General features: G+C 35.2%; 1 protein-coding gene across 2 annotated transcripts in view; it reads left to right on the forward strand.

Annotated features, from left to right (window-relative positions):
* Positions 1 to 15,078, forward strand: part of LOC110099337 (lysine-specific demethylase JMJ25) — a 29,886-nt gene extending 14,808 nt beyond the window's left edge. The window contains exons 11-17 of one of the 2 annotated variants that reach the window (XM_028693503.1): positions 12,152 to 12,461; positions 12,560 to 12,993; positions 13,081 to 13,153; positions 13,241 to 13,311; positions 13,485 to 13,604; positions 13,716 to 13,783; positions 14,751 to 15,078. In XM_028693503.1, coding sequence (XP_028549336.1) covers positions 12,152 to 12,461; positions 12,560 to 12,993; positions 13,081 to 13,153; positions 13,241 to 13,311; positions 13,485 to 13,604; positions 13,716 to 13,783; positions 14,751 to 14,772 — 1,098 coding nt within the window. In that variant the 3' untranslated portion in view covers positions 14,773 to 15,078. Of the gene's footprint in view, positions 1 to 12,151; positions 12,462 to 12,559; positions 12,994 to 13,080; positions 13,154 to 13,240; positions 13,327 to 13,484; positions 13,605 to 13,715; positions 13,784 to 14,750 lie in introns of both variants that reach the window. The other variant, XM_020826454.2, reaches the window with a different exon arrangement.
* Positions 15,079 to 18,247: the final 3,169 nt, after the last annotated feature.

An 18,247-nucleotide genomic window follows, 5' to 3' on the forward strand; every position in this document is an offset into this window, starting at 1 on the left:
CTACTTCCCTCCCAATCAAATCAATTCTTTTTCTATAAATAAACCTTTCCTAATTTGTTCCCCCTTAATTTCTCCTCCTTATATAATTGAATAATAGATTTCGTGGGCTCCTGTAAAAATCTTGTTCATGAGGGATTGAAAAGTGGTTTAAGCGTTGGCAAGGTCGAAATGCATCACTAAAATCTCATAGTAAACCTCATGAGTCCTAAAGGTTGTCTTGTGCATATCCCCCAATTTCATTCTGATCTAGTGGTACTTTGTCTTCAAGTCAATCTTCGAAAAGATGATCACCCCAAATAGGTCATTTAGTAGCTCATCAATCACGGGGATATGAAACTTGTCCAACATAGTTTCTTTGATGGGGAGTAGTAAGGAGGGAATTTGGTGGTGAAGGTGGTAGGGTGATTGACCACTAAGGGAGTCATTTCGAGCAAGGGAAATGGGCGACCGAAAATGATGGGTGTCAAGCAGAGCCATGGGGATCGGATCATGTAAGTATGAGGGAAGTAATGTGAGATTCCCACTCTCAATACACAACAGGAACCGTTAGAGGGAGAAAAAGTTGGATTGGAGATGTTAGGGTAAGGAAGTTGAAGATACTGATATTTGAAGAGGAGGATGCCCATGATGGGTGTATTGGGTGGAGAGGTATTTCATGGTGAATAGGTTGAATGAGAATGAGAAGCTTATGGTAGTAGGGCTATGTATGGAGTGGAAAGCCCTAGCTTGGTTCCAATGGAGGGAGGCTAGATTCTGATCCACTTTTTGGAGGGGTTTAAGGATTGCTTGTTGGAATATTTTTGAACCATTTGGGAAGGAGATCGCACACGAGCAATTATTTTCTTTAACTCAGGAAGGGGTCGTCATGGAATATATCATTATGAAGTATAGCGAGAGATTTAAGTTGCTATTAGGACGGTTGAGGGGGATTTCAGATGTAGTCTTGGAAGGAAATTTTTTTAAGGGCCTAAAGTCCAACATATAGACAAACCTTTAATTGTTGAGGCTAAATGGGTTGAGGGAGACGATGGAGCTAGCCCAAATAACAGAGGATCTTAGACAAATAGAGAAGGTCAATAGGAGTGGAATCACGGGAGAAGCTCCTACATGAGTGCCTCGACTTTATTGGCATCGAGGACCCAGCTAGTGTCATTTATGCGATAGACTTTGAAGGAGAAGAGTAGGGGAGTTTTCCCCGGGACCAACTTAGAAGCAGAATGCAAGAATACAAATATAGGGGTTGGTGTTTTTTTACTCCAATTAATAATGAAATATATAATTGATACACTATTTGAGAGGTAAATTAGCTCTCCAAAAAATCCTAAGTGCCATTTGGAAAAAATTCCAAAAAAAAAACTTCAGCAAACATAGTTTCATAATGAAAATAAAACCATTTAATTAAGTCTAATATAATCCTCCCTACTTCTCTTCTAAATTTGAATTCAGATAAGTCATCTTTCTCTAAATAAGTCTTTCATAATTCCCTCCCAATCTAATCAACCATATTTCCATACAGAAATCTTCCCTAATTCCCTACTGATCAAATCAATCATCTTTCCCTAAATAAATCTTTCCTAATTAGTTCTCTCTTAATTCCTCCTACTTACAAAATGAATAATAGACCCCCTGGTCTCCACAAGGGCGTATCAGATTACCTCATGCAAGTCATTGAAAATCAAAGGACTAACCACTATAGTAGTCAATGGTGCATCGCACCCACAATGCTACAGGCCTGGCGTGACACTAATATTTAAAATTGTGCGCTTTATTTTTGCAGTGAGTGCGTAATAACGCTTGGCGCAAAATAGCGTGCTATTTTATTTTAAAAAATTGATATAATTATAATCATTTTTTAATATTTATGTTTCATTTATAATATAATATACTATTTAATTTTAAAATATGATTAAAAGATTTATTATGTTTTATAATACCCAAAATAACTGATGTGATGATGAGTTCTGGATGAGCATTCTTCTCTTTTTTTTGAAGAGATGGACTTGTTGATTGAATTTCAAGACATGCCTCTTATGAAGTTTTCTAATGACATTGCTTAGATCTTTGAATAAAATTCTTTGGTTCATCACATATTGAGCTGAGCAACGCATACATTTTCATGATAATAAATCTTACTTAAAAATTGATTGTAATTATATTTTTTTCAAGAAAAATTTGATGCACATGTCCTTAAGGGCTATTTTTACAGAAAGCAAAGAATTTTATTTTTCATGCCCATTTGTGAGCCTATATATTCATTGAAATCTTATGAGTTTGCATTTCATTTGTATAGAGCATAATTGATCTTCACTAGGAGACTGAACTAGAGGTAGCCATAATGTGAATACATTTGTTAAATTTTGAGAGAGAGATAAGGTGTTGATAAGAATGAGTGGGGAAATATCTTATCAAAACTCATAGGAAGTTAAATGTTAAATGAACATGACCTTATAAAATAATTAATAAGGTAAGTGAGGATGCTTAATAAGTTATTCCGATTGATGTTGGAATCTCTCCATCTTTAAATGAGGCAAATCTTATTTTATATCAATTTTATGTTTCTTTCGATACTATTGATACTTATGCTTGTAGTTCCAATATTGACTTGCAGGGAACATTTATGATTATCCCTTCATCATCGAGACCAGTTCCATGGTTGAATTGATGATTAAGATCTATCGCGAGATGGAGAGCTTATGTGTTCTTTACTCGATATAATGCTTTCATTCCTCCTGATGATCATATACATATTGGAGTAGTCGTGGCAGCCTTTTTCTCATCTTCTCTTTATGTTTAGGAGCTTCATTCAACAGTGCCAAATTCTTCAAAGCAAGAAGGGTTGAGTAGGATGCATTTTGGAGCTTGTTTGCATCATGCAAATGTTGTCGTCAGTATTTACGTGTCTTTCTTTTCTTATTTGGTTTATTTTTATTTAATTCTAGATCTTATGCATTAGGTTGTGTTCCGTTGTATTTTATTTTGTATAGATTTTGGCCCTTATTATTGTTGGGCATGTTGTAGTTTGAGTTTATGCGTGTTTGGTCATTTTTTATATTATGAGCTATATTGGGCCTTCATGTTTTTGAGCTTGTTGGTATGGGTAAGGTTGCAAATAAATCGAGCCGAGTTGAACAATAGGGTTGTTCAAGTGTGAGCTCGTTTAACCAAAGCTTTTTTAAACCTAGTTTAATGCAGAACTAATTGTGCTTCAGATGAATGCGATAGTAACTTGGATGATTTTGATAAGAACAAATAACAATTAAGTCTATTAGCAACTAAATGATAATAAAAAACATAAGAGGGTAGCTACACTTAGGCCAAGTCACATGTTAAGTACTTAAATCATTAAACAATTTAGAATTTAAAAAACATACAAATTAAGTAGCTATTCAACAAAAATCCCTAATCTAACATTGAGATAAGTAACATAGAAAGTAAACTCAAATTCTATGTTTACTAAGCGGAGGCAGAAGGCAAAGCATGAAACCTTGCAATTAAATCATCACCTACAAGATTATCGGATTAGAAAGATAAATGAAGAGAGAAGTTCACCCTTGTCGAGGTTTGGAAACAATTTGCCACTGAACTTTGTCAAGTTATTCTTCGACGGCTTCGGAAAGTGTGAAGATGATGCGGTCCACGTATTCTTCGACGGAGTTGTCGGTTTTTGAGTTGAAGTCGAAGGTGGATTGGAGAATGTTGACGTTCCCGTTCCCTTGCTCGTCGTAAGCGATCCAGAATCAAGTTCAGGATCGGCCTTTCATTGATTTCGAAAGGTTGAAGTGTGGACGATGATCATTCTTGCTTCTCTTGAAGACTTCACTAGAGAAAGAAGTTTCTCTCAAAAGTTGAGATGGAGAAGAAAGAAGGGGTGGCTGGCCTAATGAGGGAGGATGGGGGAAGAATTTTGGTTCAGATTTTGTGGAGGGAATTTAATTCAAACAACTCCTTAATTAGTCCCATTGATTGAAAGGAATTAAAGAAGGGAAAGAGAGAGAGGGGCGGCGGGCAAGAGAGAGGTAGAAGGTTTTAATTTAATTCAAATAGGAGAGACTATCTTTTGGAACAAAATTAAATAGGCGGGGATTAGGGAAATTAAACAAAAAATTAATAATTTCCTAATGGGAATTCTCTAAATAGGATTTATGATTTATTACCAATCCCAATCAAATTAATTTTGATATTGATTTTGGAACTTTCCAAAAAATCGAATTCTATTTTTGGAAATGATTGAAATTCAAGTTTGATTTGAAATGATGGAAATTATTCCCTTCCAAAAGAGAACATGTAGAATAGGAAATAAGTGATGGGAGAATTGTGAATTTGGAAACAAGGGAGAGAGGGGAGGGCGTCGGCTAGGTGGATGGAATGTGGGTGGGGAAGGGAAGAGGGGTCGGGTAAGATGGGGTTTTGGGTGTTAGCCAACGGCCGAGGGTGTAGCAATTAATTGGATGGTGGTGGGGCTTTCGTGGAGGTGGCTGACGGCCTGAAGTGGTGAGGGGGTGGTGGGCTGGTGGTGTAGGCTGGAGGGAAGAGGGGGAAGACTAAATACGAAGAACTAACCATGAGCCCGGACTCTTCCAAGGCTAATGGGTGATATGATTCCCTCTCCAAGGGTTCTCTCTCCCAAACATTCTCAAGCTCTCACATGAACTCAATCACGGAAAATTTTTATCATTCATTCATTAACCATGAAAAGAACATAAGGGCTATATATAGCCTCATAAAAATGACTAAAAAATAAAAGACGACAATGCCCTTTGGGCTTACACATGACCACCCTTAAGTAAGGGTAAAAAATATAAAACAACTAAAACAAATACAATCATAAAATAATAAAATACTAATACATATGACAATTTAAAAATATATTGACACGATTGTGGCCGTAGATTGGCTGTCACGCCTCTGATAGACTTTCCAAGCTCTATTTAAGCTTTTATAAAATTGTTCAAGTTTGGTTTATTTAAATTAATGCTTGCTTGAGCTTAGTTTGTTTGTGCTTTTTATGTTGCTCGCTATGTGCTTATCAAATTTTAAATGATCAGTTTAGCGAATTACTTGTTTTGCACTTATCGAGTCTTAAACAACATGTTTTGAAAGATAAATGAGGTTAAAATATTATATTTATTTTAATAAAGTTTTAAAAATATAACATAGCTTTATTAAATTATCTTACATACATTTAAGAGATTCACCAACAAGAACACATGGCTGCCATCTCATGCAAGCAAGTCTATTAAAGGCTAGATATGTTGTTATTTTGAGGGAGGTGATTCGTGTTTGTTGTAGTTTATTTTGAGAGGGCTCTAGTTGGTGGCTGGGGATTTGGAAGAGCATGATCTTCCTCTCCAATTTAAGATCCAATTGTATGGAAGAAAGATAGAATTGTTGGAAAGGGAGATCAGATAGTTGAATTATGAAATTTCAGTTGTCCACTAGAAGATTAATTGGAAATTTGTCATCATGGAGGAGATGATGAAGCTGCTCAAGGGCCAAATCAAACCAGACATGGAAATGTGAAAACGTTAATATAGGGACAATAAAGGAGAATTCGATAGTAAAAATTTTGGGGGAAGAGGAGGATATGTCACTTTTGGAACCACTTTCAAGGAGGGGAAGGGTGAATGAGTGAGATTTTTGGTGGAACAATTTAGTTTGGAAGGAGAATAAGATTTGGAGAAGAGAAAAACCTCAGAAATGATTCAACCTCTCATACATCAATATCAAGAGGTGTTCCAGCTAGTTCAGGGGTTGCCTCCTCCGCAGGAACATGAGCATGCTATCATTTTGAAGGAAGGAGTCTCACTTATCAGTGATTATTCGTATTGTTCTCCCTACCTCCAAAAAGGATGAGATCCAGAGATTTATCAAGGAGATGCTAGAGGAAAGAATCGTTTGACCCAATGACAATTTATTTTTTCAGTTCAATAATATTCATCCAGTGAACAGTTTTTTTTATTTTCACCTTGAGGATATGGTCGCCTTTAGGGAGGGGAGTATTGATGGATTGACCAATTTCATTGGGAGGGAATTAGGAAGTTTTTTAATAAAGATGGAGGTTTTTAGGAAGGTTCTTAATTATAGGAGGATTGCTGATGTAGACAAACAAGAGAAAACTGACACAATGAGTAGAACTTAAAACAAAACTTTATTAAAATAAAAGCAGACAACTAAAACTTGACAAACACAACTAGAAATACTAGGAGATTTTAAAGAAAAAAAAAAAATGCTATCCTCAGACAACCGTCAGAGCGGGTTCCTCACATGCATCGAATAGTAGATTAAATAAGGAAGTGCATAAGACTAGCAAACCGATGGTCCACCACTGCAAGACTTTCCAATTGCTTCCAAATCAACCAAGACACGACACCCTAAAGTTGCTTCACTGTTGAGAAGAAGGATACAGATGGAGTGACACTTGCGGAGAGACGAAGAGGTTAGAAGCCCGAGAAGAAAGGGTGGAAAGAGCCCGCAGGATTTCCTGAGGGGATGAGAAAAGAAGGGTGGAAAGAGCCCGCAGGATTTCAGAATAAACCCGCAGGTTAATAGCACATATGCTCACAAATTTCAACTCCCTTTTCTTCACAACATCTTCTCATATTTATAGGCAAGAGAGAGGAATGCCAAGAGCCACATGTCTTTAATTTCCATTAGAACCAAAGCATAATAAGCATAGAAATTTCCCCCAAAGCTCACGGATAAACACCCAAACCAGGAACCAAGGAGACAGACACGGGAGACGAGGGAACCGAACGGACCGAGAGCCACGGCCACAGGAAACGAGGGACGGTCACGGAATAAGAGCCAGCCGTGAAATCCCAAGAGGTAAAGCACAAAAATCATTAACTTCCCAATGAATTCAAAGCATAGAATTCAGCCCCTAATTAATACAAGCCACATATTCCTAAGATACAAGAAGAAAGGGGAAGGGGAAGGGACAAGGCCACTCCAAAAGTAAACTTCATAATGAGGTACCTTTTGAGAATTAAAGAGCTACTAAACTTCAGCTCAAGCAACTTAGAGAACATGCTCAAAACCGAATGCTCCAAAACAGCCAACCCGTGAACCACCAGCAGCCAGGGACCAATGGAGCCAGCAAACCATAGGTCTACCAAGCCATATGCACTACCTACCATGATCGCTTTCCCATCATTGGATAGCTAAAAAAGAAAAGAAAACAAAATATACTATTGTTCAAATAAAATAAAAAGTACAGAAATTCTTGATAGCATCAATTGCTTAGCAAAGTTTGAATTATAATTGGGAGGGAATTATTTATGACAATAGTGAATTATTTAGGGAAAGGGAGCAGGAATCAAGGGGGAACATTTAGGGAAGTTTTAATTATAATTTTTGAGGGAGTTATTTAGGGGAAGAAATTTAATTTGAATTTAAAGCCTAAGACAGAATTATTTAGGAAAATGGGGCTGATTTGGGAGGGAATTAGTGGTAACCTATTTAAGGCTGACTATGTTATTTTGAGGGAGGTAATTTGTGTTTGTTGTAGTCTTTTTTGAGATGGCTCTAATTGATGGTTAGAGATTTGGGAGAGCAGGATCTTCCTCTCCAATTGATGATTCAATTGTATCTTAGTTTTTTCTTCATATATCTCTCAATAAAAAGTTCGTGTGTGTTATTCCTATTTTTCTCAATTTCTACACCCACTTCCTATCATATCTCCATTTATTTCGTTATCTCTTTGAACAATAGACCCGAGGTATCTAAAACATGCATTCTTTTTAATGACTTGATCACCTAATGTCATAATCTCATTGCTCAATCTATTACTACTAAAATTATACTCAATGTATTTAGTTTTTGAACAATTAAAACTAAAACCTTTAGACTTTAAGGTTGCCGTTCATAATTTAAGTTTTTCCATCAAATCTCACTCTAGTTTTATCAATAAGATGAATATCATTAGGAAAAAAAACGTACACCAAAGTATATGCTCCTGCAAATGTCTAGTAAGAACATTTTGACTAAAGCAAAAAGATTCGAGGTTAAAGTTGATCCCTGATGTAATCCAATTGAAATAGGAAAATAATTGGTGTAACCACCTTGTGTTTGAACACAAGTAATATGTTAAACATCAACATATTGTTTTGGATCCGAAATTGGTATCTAAATATGTAAAATGAGCTACAAACAAGACGGAACAATCAACAATTATGAAAGTCTACCAAAAAAGGAATAAACATATGCTACATGATAAAAATATTATTTTGTCAACATAAATTATATGGGTCCACATGTGTATGAAAGCATTAATTTAGTATTATTTTTGGTAGGCCAGGTCTATAATAACATGTTGATCTATTTAAACATTATAAAGACATCTCTTGTTGACCCTGAAGAATCTCCCAGAAAATAGAAATTGGATATAACAGTAGCTATGAACAAGAAAAACCAGATTTGGAATTATCTTATTAGCAGGAAAACAGTACAATCCTTACAATAAACAACCATTGAGGAAAGAATAGATGGCAGGGAAGAGAAAAGAAAAAAAAAGTAAGGCTTGCAAAGACACCACCTGGTTGCAAACCGAAGATACAGATTGTTCAGCTAGGCTGAATATGGACCAAACCGAATACAAACTCCGCCCTGAAAAGGTGATATCCTCAAAGATCTAACTTGGAAGAATTATTCATTTAATTATTTAATAATCAACAACCAAAGCTCTCTATGTCATTTATCAGTAAATAACGGTACAACATATTATATAATTTAGAATTATAAAACATCAATGTACACATTTATATTCATTCCCAAAGTCATTTATATTACTCAGGATCTTCATAATTATCACGTATCCATCTTGTCCTCAGTACAAAAAGAATCGCTGGAACAAAAAAAAAGGAATTGAACCTGAAGAACCCTGATCAATCTCACACTCCTGTTCCCTTGCCCTTACCTGAAATCATTAACCACATATAATGAGCTTAAAAAGCCCAGCAGATCATCAACCTACAACTGAAATCAAAGCACGGTATAAAAGTAATATGCATGTCAATCAGTCAAATCATATCAATCACTTACACATGATCATTGAGTCAATGAATAAACAGAAATCAGTGCAGAAACAGTAATATCCAAAATTTACAGTAGTAAATTCTGTAAACAGTATAAAAGTTCGTAAAGCAATAAACTCGTATATATGCCAGATCTATACAGTAATCGTCGCATCTATAACCTCAGTCAAATCACTAAAGAAAGTATCATATCCATAATATCAGTACAACGTCAAATCAATACATCGATAGTAATTGTTGAAATCAAATCGATGCAGTAAAATCATATTTTATATCGCGTGCTCAGTATATCACATGCAATCCAGTTATTCTATATCACTTACTCAATGTATCACATGCATAAGATAAGTACAATGAATCAGTAGTATCAATTAGTACCAATGTCTGAATCAGTATCAGTAACAATCTAGTGATAGAAACAATAATACAATAATGATTTTTAATCGTGCAGTAACAATAAATTCGGGCAGAACAATAAAACCGTACAGTAACAATAAATCCGTACAATAATAAGAAAAATGCTTCAAAACATGCATTTCAGTACAGTAGTCATACTAAACAAGTAGAAGCACTGGCTATTACAGTGTTTTTCAGTCTTGTATTAGTATGAGTATCATGATCCTTATATATCCGTTGGTTTAGTAAACAGAGTCTCACTCTTTGTCCGTCGGCACAGTAATCATCTCCTTAGAACTCCCAATCAGTATCACGTGAATCAGTAAAGGATAACACCAAACCATATTTTAAAGGAAAGTTCGTCGGCCCACCATCCTGTATAGTTCAATCAGTCATCTAATCAACGTTCAACCAGTCTTTACACACAGCCATATCACAGTAATATAATAATACTTTCAATCAAGTAACCACATTCATTTTCATCTCATCAATACATATCATATCCAGAGAAATCAGACATATATTAAAATATCATCAGAATGTATAACAACAGACATAGAAAATCTGATGAATCAAAATTCACAGTTTCAGAAAATTATCAAATTACCAGAGATTGTGTAAAACATCATTTCAAAACTTTAATTGTACTGAAGCAATATTTTTTGACATCCAGATATTTTTTATTCGGTAAAAACCCCATAGATTTCAAAATATTCGGTGAAAATTTTTCAGAAAATATACAAAACATGCAAAATTCACAGTTTCAGAAAATTACCAAATTATCAGAGATCGTGTAAAACATCATTTGAAAACTTTAATTGTACTGAAGCAATATTTTTTGACATCTAGATAATTTTTTATTCGGTAAAAACCCCATAGATTTCAAAATATTCAATGAAAATTTTTCAGAAAATATCCAAAACGTGCAAAATCATATCCTCTGTAACATATCATAAGTTACGCGGTGAAAGTTTCGTCAATACAAAGATATGCATGTTTTTCGGTAATAGAAACACAAATCTGAGCAAAAAAATCAAAACACGAAATCTTCGAAATCAGAAATAGGATACGGATTCCTTACTGCGAGATGAGCAATTATTCCAACTGCGTCGACATACGAAAATCGCTCCGCAGCCTCCGAAACCAAGCTTTTTTCCTTTTCTTCCTTCTATTTAATACACAAACCAGCTCTCTCTTCAAAATTGAACGTATGGGATATTTAATGGGCTGAGATATTTCAGATCGTACGGATGATATTTTTCGTTCGTTCTGGGATGATCTCCTATGTCCACATATCGTACGGAAGATAATTGATTTTCGTCTCCTGGAGGATGGGCTCTGTAAAAAAAAATTTGTTCAGTTTGTACAAACGAACTCAGTTCGTACTGATGATTCGTACAGATGAACCTGCACCATGTTCGGTTCGTACAAACGGCTTGTACAGACCAACGCTACAAGATTTTCAAAAAATTGACTTCAAAATGTAAGGGTTTCATAGAAAACCCCTAGAAATTCCCTTTAAATAGACTTTTAAAACATAACCTAATAGACCCACAAAAGACTAAACCGAAACTACCCATAACCCAGGTGACCTGGTCACAACTGCTGGTCCAGTTTTGCTTGGCTGCTTCAGATTTTTATTGCTTCATCTCCTGTGTCACTCATTGTAAACAAAAAGATTATGGAATAAAAATTTTGGTTTCCAATTCTTGTCATATATCTTCTCTTTCTTTTGGAGTTCGCACATACTCTAAAGGTGCCTACTCTTCTTGATCCTTCAAGAAGCTTAAGGAATAAAGAAAATATTCGACTAGTGCTTTCTTACACATGTTAACCCATATTATTTATTTTGTCATGTGGCATATGTTTATTCGTTCTTCTTTGGTTGACTTTCATAATTGTTGGTTGTTCCATCTAGTTTGTAGTCCCTTCTATGTATTTGGATTGTAAAATTTTCAAATCTTAAATAATATGCTGATGTTTAACATAACAATTCCTGTATGGATATCCTTAATAATTTGATTATGAGTGTTATTAACTTCCTTTTTAGAACTCTTCAGAGCACTTCTTTTGAAATTTTATCATATGCTTTCTCTAACACAATGAATATCTATGCAAATCCTTCTACTTTCTCTATACTTCTCCATCAAACCTCTCAACAAATGTGTAGTTTCCATAGAAGATATGCTTGACATGAATTCAAATTGATTTTGAGAAATATTAGTATTACGTCATAACCTATGTTCTATTTGTTTCTATTGTATCATTGTTTTTTTCCACCACAAGAGAAGTATTTCTCAAGTGTGTGAGTTCACAACCTTTGAAAGAGTTTTATAGGAGGTTCAATCTTACGACAAATCTGGCATCTAGGCTCTCATGAGATCTTACATTTTCATTGCTTCTTGGTTTATAATCTTGGTATTCTAATTTTAGAGATCACCTTATCTTGCAATAAAAACCAAGTTTTTTTAACTCAAGTTCAACCAATTGTTCATTCTAATCCGCTAACATTTCGTTTTGTTTGTTAGGCTAGTATAGTTTGATCGATTGGTGAACTATTTTGCTAACATTTACATTGCATCATTATTGTTCTACGTCAAACTTGTCCCGCTCTGTATGCACAAACGTAATTTCCTAAGTTACAACACAATTTACGAGAAACACATCATTACTAGATAAATTGACATTTCTGATTTTTGATTGGGTATGGCTTCAATTTTCAGGTGAATCTATTGACACATACTGCAGAAGTTTCCCTATCAAAGCAGGTGCTTTCCAAAATTGAGAAATTAAGAAAGAAAAAAGTGGATGCTCTAAAAATTCCCACTGAAGAAAAACTTGTTCAACAAAATTGTAATGATGTTCAGATCTTAAATTCAGAGGCGACAACTTTGAAACATGACTGTTTAATTGATAAGGTTAATTGCAAAATAAACTTTGATAAGAATGTTGATAGTGCCGTGCTGGAGAAAAAATGTGATATTGAGATCAAATCGGATCTTGAGGCTGTGAAATCAAATAGCGCTTTGGAAGGCGAGCAATTTTAATCTGCTTGTTCTTTCTTATGCCACTCTAATTGCAAGACTAGGCTGTTTTTGTTATTTCTGAATTTGATATAAAGTTTCATGCAGGACCTGAAAAAGATGAGAAAACAGTTAACAAGAATGTTATTTCTTATTTTCGGAAGAAGGGTAAACCCCCAAGATATTCTGAAAAGCTTTGTGCTGGAAATGTTAAGCCCTCATCATCTGTATCCTCACTTGAATCTGAATCTGTGAAACCTACGAGAAAGAAAAATAGGAAAGGGCCTCTTGCTCAAGGATTTGAACATTTTGCTGCCATAGGGAAAACGAGTAGGGCAAAAGAGGTCAAAATAAATGGGAAAGCTAACAAGGTCCGAGTACAGAAGCAGCACACTATTCCAAATGGTTCGATCAAGGAAAAAAACCAAGAAGGTGGTGCCTTGTGGGATATTTTTCGAAGAGAAGATGTTCCCAAATTAGAAGAATATCTTAGAAGGCATTATAAGGAATTCAGACATTTTAATGATTCTCCTATAGAGAAGGTAGAATATGCTACAGATCAGTTTACATTTTGCTCTTATGCTCGGACAAACTTGCTTTACAACAGGATTTCTGATCTCTGTTATTAGGTTTATCATCCTATATATGACCAAACTTTCTATCTAACAATGGAACACAAAATGAAACTCAAGGATGAATATGGTGAGTCTCTTTCTATCATTTTTTATTCGGTTCTTGTATCGATTACTTTTCTTTCAATCAAATCTCATTCTAGTATTTTGTGCCCAGGAATTGAGCCTTGGACTTTTGTTCAGAAGCTTGGAGAGGCTGTATTTATCCCTGCTGGATGCCCACATCAGGTTAGAAATCTTAAGGTATGAGCATTCAAAAACAAGGCTTCATCAATACATACAAGATCATTATTTCGCCTTAAACACTTCGTTTTTAAATTTCTTTTCAAGTTGTCATGAATTGGATTAAGTAATATGAAATGCGTATCTAGTATGTGTGATATATCATCTATTTGTGACAGTCCTGCATAAAAGTTGCACTCGACTTTGTGTCTCCGGAAAATGTTCATGAGTGCATCAAGCTGACAGAAGGATTCCGCCTGCTTCCCCAGTTCCATAGAGCCAATGAGGACAAGCTAGAGGTTCCTCTCCAATTTATTTTGTTTATTATTTTTTTTTTAACTTTTGGCATATCAAGTGATTTTGATGGTTTTGCTGTACTAAATTTGATTTGTTTCATGTAAATTATCCAGGTGAGGAAAATGGCTCTTCATGCTGTTGTCAAAGTTGTGAATTATTTAGAAGACAAATACATTCCTCAGTGAGTTGCTTCATTCTGTTGATTGTACTTGTTCTCAGTCATTCTCTTTTTTTTTTTTTCATGGAAGAGGTCTATAGTTATCATAAAGTAAATTGTTTAGAATCAGTTTTAAAACTTTGTATGAATGTAAAATTCTCATGGAAGAGGTCTTGTTATCATAGCTACTGTATTGTCGGTCCAATTCTAAAGAAATGAATGTACCCATTCGTTTGCTTAAGGGCATCTCCAACCAAACTCATTTTCCACTTCAAGATACAGTAATAGTTATATCAAACAATAATTCATTTCCAATCGAACTCCTTTTCTAATAGAAAAAAGAACATTTCATGTAAATTCTTTCTCATCATCATTTTCATCAAAAAAGGGGGTTTTTATGAATAGTGTGTCATCACCAATATTGGCATCACATTGATATTGGTGTCTCACTGTTCACATTCGAAAAAATGCGTTTCAGAAAAAAGAATATTTCATGTAAATTCTTTCTCATCATCATTTTCACCAAAAAGGGGTTTTGTGAATAGCGTGTCACAAATATTGACATCACATTGATATTGGTGTCTTACTGTTCACATTCGAAAAATTGCGTTTCTTTTTTGCGTTCAAAATACTGTAATAGCCGTATCATACAATAATTCATCTCCAATTGATCTCCTTTTCTCATACAAAAAAGAATATTTCATGTAAATTCTTTCTCATCTTTATTTTCACAAAAATTATTTCGGTGAATAGTGTGGCCTCAATATTGGTGTCACTACCCCAATTTTGGGTCTCGTACTGTTTACATTCGAAAAAATACATTTCTTTTTTGTGTTGGGGTGGAGGTTCGCGGTACCTGCGAACGACATTTGCAGTTTGGTTGGCGATGCCCTAAGCATTGGATGGGGCTGAACTATGAAAATTAGCCTTTGCAATTAAGGAATAAGACTTCATTTTGATTTCTCTTTTGGTTAATACCCTGTTTTTGCAGAGAGAACAAAACTGGTGTGTGACATCCCAAGCCTGGACTGATATATCTTGGAGGAATGTTGAGGGGTGAACATGATAACGTTTTTGCTTTCACTGTTGATTACCGTTTGCCCTTTTGTTTTTTGGCATGATCTTAATGCTGCTTTTGTATTTTGTTATGGCTGTCGTTCAGCATATTTTTGTGAACAATCTGGCAAATCTCACCTTCCAAAGCCTGCATTTGTGAAAGCATGATTTTTCTACATTTAAAAGTGATAAATACCTATCAGGAAATTACAACATCTGCTGTTGCAATGCTTGAATAGCTAATGGTTCTTTTGTTGCAGATTTGCCCTTTTGTAATGTTTCTGTTGCTTGATTTTTTTTGTTGATATCTGATGAACTTGGTTTCTGTTGAAATATGATGAATACCTATCATAAAAATGATATACTTGTTACTCTTTCTTTAAGATGCATATTTATATTTGTAACATTTTATAATAGTTATATAATATATTATATTTTCTATTCTTTTAAATACATCATTTAGTATGGTGCTCTAAATCTTATAAATAAAAGATGAAGATACTTATTTTTGATCTTTTGAGACCTGCTGTCATATGTTGTGAGATTTGCAAAGAAGTTAGGGCTATTTCTCCTAATGTCTATACTCACTCTAATTTTGTCTAATTTTCCAAGCTCTAACTTATAAATTACCTTTTTTTTGGGAAAATTTTGGGGCTAAGCCCATTTATTGAATCAAGAGCGGTTACAAATTACAAAATTGAAGTAATAAAATACAAGTAAAGCTCCAATGCCCCCAAGAACAAAAAGGAAGTATAAAAAAAGGTTGGACTCAGGAAAAAGGTCTACACATAAATATATCATTTACAAAATTGGGATAGCACACGAAAATCCCACATAAGCTGCAAGATCCACAGCCACTAGTAAGGAACATCGGTTTCTGTGAGGCCAAAGCTAGGAACCATTACAGTGTTCCAAATAAAATCGTAAGCATCAATAAACCTTCCTTGGTTGCCAGAAGATCCTTCAAGGGAAAGTAGGTGTAGACCTTGGCTCATCATTGTCCTCAACCTCCAAAAAAACTGCCACCACAAAAATCGGTAACATAACAGCAAAGCAACCATAAATGCATAAAATTGGTCGCCAAAAGCAGTAAAAACTCCATAAATGTCTACACCGAGAGGCATACATCCAATGAAGCTGAAACAAAACCGCGGCACAGGAAGGGAACCAAGCCCAGATGAAAGTAGTCGGAGAAAGCAGTTACACAAAAATCTCCTTAAACCGATCCACCAATTTGTCATAAATATTCCAGTTACGATTTTTTGCACGGATGGCAGAAGTAATAGCCTCTTTGACATAATCTGGGGTGTTACACGATTTAGAGAATCTCCTGAAGTTACGTTCTCTACATATGAAATAAACAGCCACAGAAATGGATAAAAAAAAAATTCTCCAAAACTTTGTAATTGGGATTGCTATTGAAAAAATCATAAACCTGGTATAAATCGGGTCTTAGGTAGAAGCAATTAAGAACTGGGATCATGGAGGAGATAACAAAAAAGGTGAAATCACAATTAAAGAATAAATGGGAGTGAGACTCATTATGAGCCATACAAAATCCACATAAGGGGTAGACCGGGATCCCCCTATAAATAAGAATATCCACGCATTTAAGCTCCCCTTGAATAGCCATCCAGCAATAACAAGCATACCGAATAGCATTACCCTTATGCCAAATGAACTTAAATCAACTCACATCATCCATATTATCAAAGAATTGAGTAGTAAATCTCTTAAAAGTAGGCTTAGAGTAACCAGCCCAAGCCATAATAGGTTTCTCCTCAATACCAATGCTAAGAATATTATCTTTAATATCAAGACGCTAGTGAACATGAATAGACCAATTCCCATTAGTAAGAAAATCCTTGACAACACAGCAAGCAAGAGAATTGCTGTAAAAAGTTTTTGCTAATGAATCACCATTGTACCAAGGATCCTAGAGCAATGAAAAGGTGCATGAAGGGGCCACTTTAAAGCAAAAAAATTCTTTAACCAGATGAGCCGTGTTATAAACCAACTTCCAAAATTTTGAAGCCGACGAAGGAGGAGGCTTCCAAGGTGATTCATATTTAACTTTAAACCACTGACCCAAAATGGAATGAACATTAAACATTTTCCAAATGAAAGAGCACATAACTCCATGATAAATAGAGTCAAAAGAAGGAATTCCCAGACCCCCTTTATACTTAGGCTTAGTGACAACTTTCCAGGAAATGATATGTATTTTCTTATCTTTAATGTTTCCAAAAAACATGAATTTAGAGCATAACTTGGAAATAACTTTACGGCAAGATTTAGGTAAAATAGCTCCCCTAATTCAATAAGCAATCGTATTGGCAATAGTAAATTTTAAAAATTGGACCCTCCCTACAAAAGAAAGAAATTTAACTTTCCGACCTCAAGTAGAGCAGAAATTCTGCTCAATAAGGGTTGGAAGTGAGTAAAATTAAGTCTATTGTAGGCAATAGGAATCCCTAAATAGGTAAGAGAGCTCTCAATGGAAGAAATGTACAAAATAGAAGCCAGGTTTGCAGCAATTTCCACATTCTTAGAAAAAAGGATAGAGCTTTTCATCGGGTTGATGTGAAGGCTAGAAGCTTCAGAGAAAAGTTGCAGTGTTCTTGAGGCAAACCAAATTATCTTGGGAAGCAACCCCAAAAACCAAAAGGTCATTAGCATACATGAGATGCTTAATACAAAAAGTTCTTTGACTAAGCCCCATAAAAGAAGGTTGATTCTCAATATGAAGGCATTGTGACAAACCAACCATCCATGGAAATACAGAAAAGCAAAGGGGATAAAGGACATCCCTGATGAAGTCCAGATGTAGAGTTACAGAATCCTTCCAAAGAGCCATTAAGACAGATGGAAAAGTGAACATCATTAATGCAACCATTGATCCATTTAATAAAAATGTCCAGGAAGACTTTAAGTCTCAATCTGTTCAGCAAAAAACTCCTTGAAACAGAATCAAAGGCTTTTTTGATATCAAGCTTGGCACAAAAAAAACTTTTGAGAACACTTAAAAACCTTAAGCAATTCAGTCGCCAGGATAATATTGTCAGCGGAGTGCCTATTAGCATTGAAACCAGATTGACTTTCATGAATAATAAAAGGTAGGATAGGTTTAAGCCTATTAGCAATAATCTTGACCACAATTTTATAGAAAACTTTACATAAGGAAATCGGTCTATAATCATAGATGTTGGTAGTGTGGGACCCTTTGGGAATGAGGGTGGTAGCAGTTGCCTTAGCCCCTTTGGGCATATGTCCAGAAGCAAAAAAATGCATGACAGCAAGGCAAAGTTTGTACCCAATGATGTGCCAAGCCTGTTGAAAAAAAACTAAAGGAAAAACAATCAGGACTAGGGGCAGAATCAGATTTACCAGCAAACACCACATCTTTAATTTTAGCATCAATAATGGGAGCAA

Source organism: Dendrobium catenatum, unplaced genomic scaffold (assembly GCF_001605985.2).
Source record: "Dendrobium catenatum unplaced genomic scaffold, ASM160598v2 fragScaff_scaffold_312, whole genome shotgun sequence".
NCBI classification, from domain to species: Eukaryota; Viridiplantae; Streptophyta; class Magnoliopsida; order Asparagales; family Orchidaceae; genus Dendrobium; species Dendrobium catenatum.